Source organism: Pongo abelii, chromosome 19, assembly GCF_028885655.2.
Source record: "Pongo abelii isolate AG06213 chromosome 19, NHGRI_mPonAbe1-v2.0_pri, whole genome shotgun sequence".
NCBI classification, from domain to species: domain Eukaryota; kingdom Metazoa; phylum Chordata; class Mammalia; order Primates; family Hominidae; genus Pongo; species Pongo abelii.
In genome coordinates, this window is record NC_072004.2 from 69,223,596 (window position 1) to 69,235,000 (window position 11,405).

Genomic DNA, 11,405 nt, shown 5'->3' on the forward strand with positions numbered 1-11,405 from the left:
ACAACAAGATCGCACCACTGTACTCCAGCCTGGGTGACAGACTCTGTCTCAAAAAAACACTGTTAAGATCTTATAGTCATGGGAAATTGCAGGTAATCCACAATATTTAATTACATATTTTATTTTTTGAAACTGATATTAAGCTATGATAATTGTAGCATTTCTAGTTTAGCAGTAATTGGAATATTCATTGCTTACAGATTTAATCACTGAATTAAATAGCAGAACAGTGCAGAATACTGTTCTATAGATTATTGTTTATGAGTTATTGCTAGTAAATGAAATTATTTAATTTTATGTTAATATTAAGTGTAAGTATACACATACATAAATATACAGCTAATTGCAATATTAATTTATATTAAGACATTTCTTTTTTTGATCATGGTAGAGCTATAATTAACAGCTTAAATGAAGATAAGTTCCCCCACAAAAAGCTTAATGACTTGCATAATGACAAACTCTGAACAAGATGGAATGTTTTCAATTTTAACATAGTTTTATTAATATAGTAAATAAACAAAATTTAGCAAATATCAAATATTTAGTATCAAAGAAATTTTACCATAAAAACAATACTTCTGAAATAGCAATGCATATTTTCGTTATACGCACCTTTAAGAAAGCAGTGATCTCGGAATGTCTACAAGTATTACTATTATTATTTTAATTTAAGAGTCTTTCAAAGGCCAAATCGTTGTGGTTTGTGGGGTTCTTTTTTCAGTCTCTAGTTATTTGAGGAATTTTCTGGAGTTATATTTTTCTTCTTTTTTTTTTTTCAATCTTGCCCTTAAATGGAATATATTTGTTTTCTTGATGAAAAGAATGCAATCTTAGTCCTTTGGAATTTTTTTTCTTTTTTAACCTGGAGAAGACTGTTCAATACAGCTATCTTTCAGGTCACCTTTCCTAGCTTAGTAATGCCTCAAAAACCAAGGAGCATATGTCCATATCCTGATTTCTTACAGGTTTCACAGTTACCTGCTAGTGGAAGTGCTACAGAAGTCACATTGTTAGTAAGATATCCAATAACCAAAGAGGCTTTTGTAATAGCCTTATTTTTACCCTTCACAATATTTATTGACATAAAAATCTGTAATCATACAATTGAGTACTATTTGCATAAAGAGGTTAACCTTTTAGTAATAATCACAAAGAGGTTAGTGTTTGTTATTCATTGACATAAGATGGTATTTCCAGCTGTACCTTCTGTTGGGTATCTCATAATTGGCATGAGAAGGAATCCTCCAAAAAAGTGTTGAAGTTTCATAGTTTCACAAGATACAGAGAGCTTATCACAAGTTGTACATTTTCAATTAGTTTCTAAGGAAGATAGCATCATTAGTTTGTTAGTACTATTATGGTGCATGGTGTGTGTAGACATAATAATAAAGATAAAGATAATAATGTGTTATTGAACTTGCCTTCTAAGGGAGTAAAAAATCATTCTCCAAATCAAAGTCAAAGGAGGCTGAGGAAATCATTACAAAAATGAAAAAGGAGCTGGGCGCCCAGGTCTGCTAATTTACGCCAATCTTTTTTTTTTTTGAGTTGGAGTCTTGCTCTGTCACCCAGGCATGCAATGGCGTGATCTCGGCTCACTGCAACCTCCGCCTCCCGGGTTCAAGCAATTCTCCTGCCTCAGCCTCCCAACTAGCTGGGATTACAGGCGCCCGCCACCATGCCGGGCTAATTTTTGTATTTTTAGTAGAGACAGGGTTTCACCACGTTGGCCAGGCTGGTCTCTTGGCCAGGCTTGTCTTGAACTCCTGACCTTGTGATCTGCCGCCTCGGCCTCCCAAAGTGCTGGGATTACAGGTGTGAGTCACTGCGCCCAGCAGCCAATCTTCTACTTTAAAAAACAGTACAGGCTAAATTATCTGACTTGTTAGTACTTTACATAGTTATGTTGTTATGACTGTTCCAGAGTTAGTGAGAAATTGACAGTCTCCTAATGTTTTTAAACTATTCATTTTCCAAATGCTCTTTTTTTGTGAGAGTATGACTGCCTATACCATCACTTAAACATTGATAATAATGGTAATAACAACATATGCTTTTAAAAGTTAATTTCCCCTTTAAAATTTGACATTACACTTTATTCCTCATGACAAAGGTATTCGGCAAAAAAGAATGGACCACTGAATTGAAAAAACTCCAAATTTGGTCATAAATGTTATTTATATGTTTTAACAATTGAATGGACAATTTGTCAGCTTGCTTTTTATTGGTGGCAGAATGACACAGTTTATTTCCTGCACCCAAAGAATGAATCAAACTTTTTATGTTCCAAATTTTTGGTAAGGATGATATAATAATCTCACAATTATTGAGAATAATGAAATAAATAATGAGGTTTTTTTTTTTTAAATTACAGCAGCAGTCATGTCAGTTCAAGTGTATAAAGAAGATTCAAAACCCAGACCAAATATGTTTTACATGCTTCTTTTGTAAACTTGCTAAAAATAATTGCTGTGGAGACTGGAATAATTCAAGGAATTCAAGGAAACTTTACAATGCCAAACTTCTTTCTCTAAGGAAATGAAATCTAGAATCCATTTAATAAAATATTAAAAATATTCACTATTGCTGGGCATGGTGACTTACACCTGTAATCCTAGCACTTTGGGAGGCTGAGGCAGGTGGATAACCTGAGGTCAGGAGTTTAAGACCAGCCTGGCCAACATGGCAAAACCCTGTCTCTACTAATGATACAAAAAAATTAGCCGAGTATGGTGGCACACACCTGTAGTCCCAGCTACTGGGGAGGCTGAGGCAGGAGAATCGCATGAAGCAGAGAGGCAGAAGTTGCAGTGAGCCAAGATCACACCACTGCACTCCAGCCTGGGCAACAGAGTGAGACTCCGTCTCAAAAAAAAAAATAAAATTTCACGATTTATATTTAAATATGTTACGCTTTTTTCCTTATTTTTTCTTTCCCTCACAGATAGTTGAAGAGGTATATTCTTAACTTGGAATAATCAGTGTTTTGATAGATCTATGCTTTGCAAGCATGTATAGGAAAAAAGAGAGGGGAAAATGAAAAAACTAAGGTATTATTTTATACTCTGATATCTGCCAACTTTTAATCTTTATAATTCAATTCCATTTATAATTCAACTGAGGGTGAATTCTTACATTGAGAAGAAGAAAATTAAACCAGGATAAAAGCAAGAACTTTGTTTTTGCATAAATATGCTAATGAAAAACTGGAGAAAAAAATTCCTGCCACCAATGGAATTGCAGTTGGAAAATCCATCTAAGAAAGACAGTTAAACTTCTCACCCTCCAGAAATGAAGGTAAGTGCTTTACTACTGAAATACAATAAAATCCTGTTCTCACAATTTGTATTTTCTCCACAATTTTCACTCTTCCTCAGTCCTATTCATCTCTGAGTCCCTCTTACCAAACATTTCAGAATTTCCCACAATTTACACCCTACTTCTGCAGATACTTTCCATATCTTCTAGTGTTTCTTTCCTTCATCAGCTCCAAAGATGAGTTAAATCAAGAGCTTGGGTAAAGAAGGCCAGCCTCTGAGAAGTCCAGGTGGAAGCAATGTGTCTTCAGAAGTAAAGTGCTCAAACCCAAGGAGAAAAAAGTGGGATGGGAGATCCAGGAGGACTCCACTATTATTATCTACTTTACTAGTAAAAGTAAAAGCAGTAGTGGCAGATGCTAGTCAGGCTGAAACAGTCCTGCAGCTTCTTGGAATCTATATACTTGAGTGAAGAGAACTGAACCCCACTCTCTCATGGGCTGCTGTAAACCACTCACACTTTTAGTTTCCTTTGTCAAATCTTGTTTTTTTGTCTTGTTTTGTTTTGTTTAGAAACAGGGTCTCACTCTGTCACCAGGCTGGAGTGCAATGGTGCAATCATAACTCACTGCAGCCTCCAACTCCTGGACTCAAGGGATCCTCCTGCCTCAGCCTCCAAAATTGCTGGGATAACAGGTGTGAGCCACTGCACCCAGCCAAATCTCACTTTTTAAGATAGGGAGAAAAACTTTAGGAAGAAGTAAAAACTATTTGTAAAGATTATTCTGGCAGCAGAATAGCTATTTTCTTTCATTTCATTTTTCTCTTATTTGCTACATTTTATTTGAATCCCCAGTAAAAGATGATTTGATTGTATTGAGACAATATATACCTTCCTGTATGTATAGACCCTTTGTATGATTATCTTAAAGAAGGAAATATATGTCTCTGAGTGTGTATGTGTGTGTATATATATATATATATATATATAGAGAGAGAGAGAGAGAGAGAGAGAGAGAGACATATATGTATACTTTGTTTTTTATCCATTGGTTCATGTAAAACATGAAGAAAATATAATGTTCTTTGTAAGCATATGCCAAGAAGGTAGTAAAAACTGTGATTTGTATTCTACACATTCCAAAACACCATATTGCAAATCTTCACAAAACATTCTGGGCTATGTCTATACAACTTAGACAAAGTGAACATACACACTATTTAGTGAATTTGGGTCTAACTATAAAATGGAATTTTCTCTTGCTTCAAAAATGCATACATACAGGTTGGCTGGTCCCAGATTCTTGAACAGCTAACATTCTATTTTGGTTTGGTGTTAGGTTGACTAAAACCTGTAGAGGCAGAGCTTGTTTTCCAGAGAAATCTCAGTACATTCTTGAGTCTGCCTGTTATTTTTATATTAATAATGATGTACGTAGTTGCTTTTAAAATTCTATCCAGCTTTTGAATTCTTAGGTTATTTAGATGATAAAAAGTCCCATGGATGCTATTTTTTGAGTGAAAAAGTAGCACTCCTCTAATCATTCGTTCAGTGAGGTTCTCTAAAGGCAAGGCTTTCTGAGGATTTAGGTAGACAGAGGAGTATTCATGGTCAAATACAGGACCTCCTTATGGAAGTTAGCCTGAGCATGTACAAGATGGAACAAATTCAAAAAGCTTCTGTCATCTTCATCACGGTCTCCTATATGCCATACATAGTAGGGAAAAGAAAATGACAGTTAAAATGTTAAGTATATAATTTATTTTATTAATTAATTTAATTTTTGAGATGGAGTCTCCCTCTGTTGCTCAGGCTGGAATGCAGTGGTGCCATCTCGGCTCACTGCAACCTCTGCCTCCTGGGTTCAAGCGATTCTCCTGCCTCAGCCTCCCGAGTAGCTGGGATTACAGGCATGCACCACCACACCTGGCTAATTTTTGTATTTTTAGTAGAGACGAGGTCTCTCCATGTTGGCCAGGCTGGTTTCAAACTCCTGACCTCAGGTGATCCACCCGCCTTATACGTATATAATTTATTTGAAACATAAGATGTTCTAATTTTCCCTAGTAATATTTATTTCTTTATTATTATTTTTTGAGACAGCGTCTCCCTGTGTCGCCCAGGCTGGAGTGCAGTGGCACAATCTTGGCTCACTGCAAGCTCCGCCTCCTGGGTTCAAGCGATTCTCCTGCCTCAGCCTCCTGAGTAGCTGGGACTACAGGCGCCTGCCACCATGCCCAGCTAATTTTTTTGTATTTTTAGTAGAGACGGGGTTTCACTGTGTTAGCCAGGATGGTCTCGACCTCCTGACCTTGTGATCCACCCGCCTTGGCCTCCCAAAGTGCTGGGATTACAGGCATGAGCCACCGCGCCCGGCCTTCCCTAGTAATATTTAAACAGAAGACTTTTTGTTAGTGACTTTACTAAGTCAAGTTAACTACTGAAATCACGGAATTATATAAGAAAAGTAGATTAGAAGTCAGAAGAAAAGGATGCTCATCCATGCTTTATTGCTTCTAACTTTGAGACCTTGGTAAATCAGGTAACTTCTCTAAGCCTTAGTTTTCCTCATCTGTAAAATAGGGTTAATTATCATGTTGGTTACTTAATAAACCTATAAAATAATATTTACAAATATATTTTTATGCTAGTGACAGTTGGTAAGTGAGCAAGTTAAATTTTTTTGCTGTGCAAAATTGAAAGTGGTTCCTTTCAAAGCAGACTCTTCAACTTTATATTCTCCATTAAAACCAATACCAGATTTTTAAAGTGACGAAAGCCAGGAACTAAATATATTGCAAGGAAAAACAAACAAACAAGAAGTCTGCTCCCTCTATTTATTGTTAGTTTTTTTTTAAAAAAAAGTCAACATAGAAATAGCTTTTATTTTTTTTCTATACTTGGACTGTTAGAGAAAAATATCTCTGTTTTAGGTGGAGGCTACAGCGCATTTTTACGCACACCTGTGGACCAAGTACATTCCTACTTACCAGACATAATTGATTGCAGCATTTCCATTATAACACATGCAAATGCATTTGCCACACTCTGCAGGAAGTTATTTCTTTCCACTGGAGTGCTAAAGACTTTGCAGACTTTTTGCATCATTTTAACAGTCCAATCCATGCAGTATAGTTCTTTCTCACACACCTGATTTAGACATATAAAGCATTGTAAACCTTCATGTGAAGAAAGCTATAGAATTTGAAAATGGTGAACAATGATGAATAATTATAGTCTGTGATTTTACATAATTTATGATACCTGACACCATACTGAGCCTATACATGGGAAATGCACTTGTATCTAATACTATTTTGCTTTCAAATGGTACAATTTTAATGGGAAAAAAGTATGAAGTAAATACAAGCCTAATTTAAGATTATCATAGAATATTATTTACTAATGAAATAACTAATATTGAAAACAGGCCAGGCACGGTGGCTCATGCCTGTAATCCCAGAACTTTGGGAGGCCAACGTGGGCAGATCACCTGAGGTCAGCAGTTCGAGACCAGCCTGGCCAACATGGTGAAACCCTGTCTCTACTAAATACAAAAATTAGCCAGACATGGTGGCAAGCGCCTATAATCCCACCTACTTAGGAGGCTGAGGCAGGAGAATCACTTGAACTCAGGAGGCAAAGGATGCAGTGAGCGGAGATCATACCACTGCACTCCAGCCTGGGGGACAGAGCCAGACTCCGTCTCCAAAAAAAAAAAAAAAAAAAAAAAATATATATATATATATATATATATATATATATATATGTATTGAAAACAGTTACTGAACATAGAAAAAAAATTCTGCTCATTTACTCATTCAATAAACATTTATTGAGCACCTGCTAGGAGCTGAAGATACAATGACAAACCATAAAGACATGGCTCTATTTTCAAGAAGTCCAATGAGGGTGACAGACAAATGGGCAATTTCAATAAGCAAGAGAATTCTATGGTATTGTCGACTTTCCATCTTGAGAATTTTAGGGAATATTTGTTTCTTCATTATTGAAAAGATAAATATTTAAAGATTACATGTTCCTAGCTAAAATTGACTGAAAAGTAAAAGGTTTCTTTACTAACATCCTTAATTGCCAATTTAACTCACATAGCCAAATAAATAATGCATATTAAAATAAGCTGTATAGTAGTGTAACTAAATAATAGCACTGTGATAGGAAAGATCTATTGACTATTTATTATGTGTAAAGTACTGTACTAGGAACTATGAAAGAAATAAGTGACACAGTACTGGATTTCAAAGAGCTTGCAGTCTATTTTGGGAGATGACCTAGCCCACACATACAGTGGCTTAAGGACACTAATAGTAAACGAAGATAGAGAAGACAAATCAGAGGCAATTTAGAGAACTTTAATGATCAGAATTGACACGTTAATCAGAGAAGGCTTTCTAGAGAAGGCTTCCCCACCCCTAGTGATTTTCTCTTCATTACATTTGCTATAGTGCTGCCAAAATGATCTGCCAAAAACACAAAACCAATTATGTCTCTCCCCTTCATAAAACTTTTCAGTAGCTCCCTATTAGAAAATGGGTTCAAGCTCCACAGAATGGCCCACAAAACCCTTCCTTACCTAGCCTCTCCCTTCATGTCTAACCTCACCTCCTGCTACTCTTCTGCAGATTCTACCCTTCAGAAATCATACTGAACTGCTTACAGTGTCCTGAATACAGTCACATGATCCCATTTTTCTTCTGCCTTGAATAATCTGCTGCCACCCTCTATCTGCCTGGTGAACTCCTACTTATTCATTTACTTATTTATTTTTCAGAGACAGGGTCTCCCTCTGCTATGCAGACTGAAGTGCAGCGGCATGACCATAGCTCACTGCAGCTTCAAACTCCTGGGCTCAAGTGATCCTCCCGCCTCAGCCTTCTGAGTAGCTAGGACGATAGGCACACACCACCACACCCAGCTAGTTTTATTTTATGTTTTGTAGAATTGAGGCTTTCCCTATATTGCCCAGGATGGTCTTGAACTCCTGGCCTCAAGTGATCCTCTGGGCTCAGCCTCCCAAAGAGCTGGGATTATAGACATGAACCAATGCCCCAGCCTTTCATTTAATTAATTTATTTTTTGAGATGGGATCTCATTCTGTTGCCCAGGCTAGAGTGCAGTGGTGCTATCTTGGCTCAATACAGCCTTGACCACCCAGACTCAAGTGATCTTCCCACTTCAGCTCCTGAGTAGCTGAGCTCACAGGCACGCGTGCCACAACTCTTGGCTAATTGTTAAATTTAAAAATTTTTTATTATTTATTTATTATTTTTTTTGAGACAGCGTCTCACTCTGTCACCTAGGCTGGAGTGCAGTGGCATGATCTGCTCACTGCAACCTCCGCCTGCCGGGCTCAAGTGATTCTCCTGCCTCAGCCTCCCAAGTAGCTGGGATTACAGGCACCTGCCACCACACCTGGCTAATTTTTGTATTTTTAGTAGAGTTGGTGTTTCACCACATTGGCCAGGCTAGTTTCAAACTCCTGACCTCAGGTGATCTGCCTGCCTCAGTCTCCCAAAGTGCTGGGATTACAAGCATGAGCCATCATGCCCGGCCAATTTTTAAACATTTTTATTGTAGAGACAGGGTCTTGCTGTGTTTTCCAGGCTGCTCTCGAACTCCTGGGCTCAAGAATCTCATAATTTATGGCCCATAGTAAGCACTCAACACAAATTTGTGTTAAATGAATATTAAATAAATATAAGATTATATATATGTATGTATGTGTATATGTATGTGTGTGTGTGCGTGTGTGTGTGTATTGAGAGGTGAGAGGGTCTCGTTTGGTTGCCCAGACTGGAGTACAGTGGCACAATTTTGGTTCACTGTAACCTTAAACTCCCAGGCACAATCAATCCTCCCACCTCAGCCTCCTGAGTAGCTGGGACCACAGATGTTGCCAACACACCCAGCTAATTTTTGTATTTTTTTGTAGAGATGGGTTTCACCATGTTGCCCAGGCTAGTCTTGAACTCCTGGGCTCAAGTGATCCTCCTATCTCAGCCTCTCAAAGTGCTGGGTTTACAGGTGTGGGCCATCCCGTCCAGCCTAAATATATTTTTAAGACTTTTTATTTTGAAACATTTTGACTATACAAAATTAGAGAGAATAATATAATAAACTCCCAGTACTCATTTCCCAGTTTGAACAATTATCAATCTTATTTCAACTCTATCTCCATTTACTCCCAAGTCCTCTTCCCAACCCACATCCACAGTGATTATTTTGAAGTAAATCAAATGGGATGCTTTTTTTAACATGGAATTTTTTAAAAAAGAATATAACTTAGCAGAACTGTATAATGAAAATCCAGACTTGAAGTGGGGAGAGGTTAATAGAAGGGATGATTCCAAATATTATAGTTTATGACATGTTTTAATATTAGGCCAGGTGCGGTGGCTCACACCTGTAATCCCAGCACTTTGGGAGGCCAAGGCGGGCAGATCATGAGGTCAGGAGTTCGAGACCAGCCTGGCCAGCATAGTGAAACCCCATCTCTACTAAAAATACAAAAATTAGCTGGGGCATAGTGGTGCATGCCTCTAGTCCCAGCTACTCAGGAGGCTGAGGCAGGAGAATCGCTTGAACACGGGAAGCAGAAGTTGCGGTGAGCTGAGATTGCACCACTGCACTCCAGCCTGGACAAAAGAGTGAGACTGTCTCAAAAAACAAAACAAAACATATGTTTTAATATTTTGAAAAAGAAACATTGAAAATATATACTTCAATACTCATTTTTACAAAATGTTTTGTCCACATTTCAGTTCCTTCAGGGCAGCTCCCTGGTAGGTCAATTGTTGTGTTAAAAAACTTGCTAGAGAAAAACTTATTTTTACTTACCAAAGCCAAAAAGACTATGAGCCTTGCCAGTTCAATGGTCCGTCCATTCACAGCTTTACTAGCCATGAAAGTGAAACAGATGTTGTTTCCACTTAGCATTAGGAGACGTGCATTATTCTCTAGAAGCCATTCACGGGGAACCACTTTTATTAGAGGAAGAACAATTATTTAATGAGAAATCACACAACAGCTATAGTAAATACTATTAAGTACATGCAATATTTTATCACTTTATTGGAAATACAATTAGTGCCAAGGGAAATGCTCAGAAAAAAATGCTCTAGTTTTCCAATTATGGCATTCAGTCAGAGACAGGTTATTGCCATGTCATGGAGGCTCTTACAAATGTACTAATAATATAAACAAAGCAATTCTCCTACACATAGGTCAGCAGGCAAAGTGTTCTAATCCTGTGCAAGGAAAGCATCCTTGTAAACTTTAGAATCTAAAGGATTATGCAGGAATAGGAATAATTGTTTCACCTTTCCTTTACTCACAGAAGAGGGCTTCTTACAGAACCTAGGAGGGTGTTTCTAAGAATTTACAACATGGGAGTAATTGAGCTAATTAAACAAAGAGGCTTTCAAATAATAATAATAATAAATGTTTATTTATAAAATTGGCAAGCAAAGGAAAGTAAGTTGATTATATGCATTCTCTTCAAACATAATGCCAAACTCTTTAAATATTTTAGAGCATTCAGTGATTTCCAACAGGCACATCATTTGTTACCTGTAGAATTATCTTCACAATTTTATAACTGTATTTTAACAACAAATTTCTATTACTCTATGTTAGTAAATATATTTTTTACCTGATAGTTCATCTACAAGACTGATAACATCATCTGCTGTCCACTCTTTAGTGCTAGCATCATATAGTAACTTAATGGCATCAGCCAAACCTTTCAGACTGAATTCATCTGTAGGTTCTTCTATCATTTTCTGCCAAACCACCTGTCCTGAATTGAAACAAAAACGAGACTATGACAGAATAGTTGGCTTTGTGATAAAGACTTGTTTAAAAAGGAAAGTGAATTGCATAATGCAATCCCATTACTTATACAAGCTACTTTCATTTTAACTTTCAAAACAAGAAGTCAATTCTGGTAATAGTATAGATTTGAACGTTTCTGGCTGGGCGTGGTGGCTCATGCATGTAATCCCAGCACTTTAGGAGGCCAAGGTAGCAGGATCACTGGAGGTACAGAGTTTGAGACCAGCCTGGCCAACATGGTGAAACCCCGTCTCTACTAAAAATATAAAAATTAGCCAGGCATGGTGGTG

General features: G+C 37.3%; 1 protein-coding gene across 2 annotated transcripts in view; it reads right to left on the bottom strand.

Moving 5' to 3' along the window:
- Positions 1-3,770: 3,770 nt before the first annotated feature.
- Positions 3,771-11,405, bottom strand: part of FBXO47 (F-box protein 47) — a 30,028-nt gene continuing 22,393 nt past the window's right edge. For both annotated transcript variants that reach the window (XM_054546633.2, XM_024235069.3), the window contains exons 8-11: positions 10,934-11,080; positions 10,120-10,262; positions 6,252-6,411; positions 3,771-4,962 (exon numbers count right to left, since the gene is read on the bottom strand). In XM_054546633.2, coding sequence (XP_054402608.1) covers positions 4,847-4,962; positions 6,252-6,411; positions 10,120-10,262; positions 10,934-11,080 — 566 coding nt within the window. In that variant the 3' untranslated portion in view covers positions 3,771-4,846. The remainder of the gene's footprint in view (positions 4,963-6,251; positions 6,412-10,119; positions 10,263-10,933; positions 11,081-11,405) is intronic.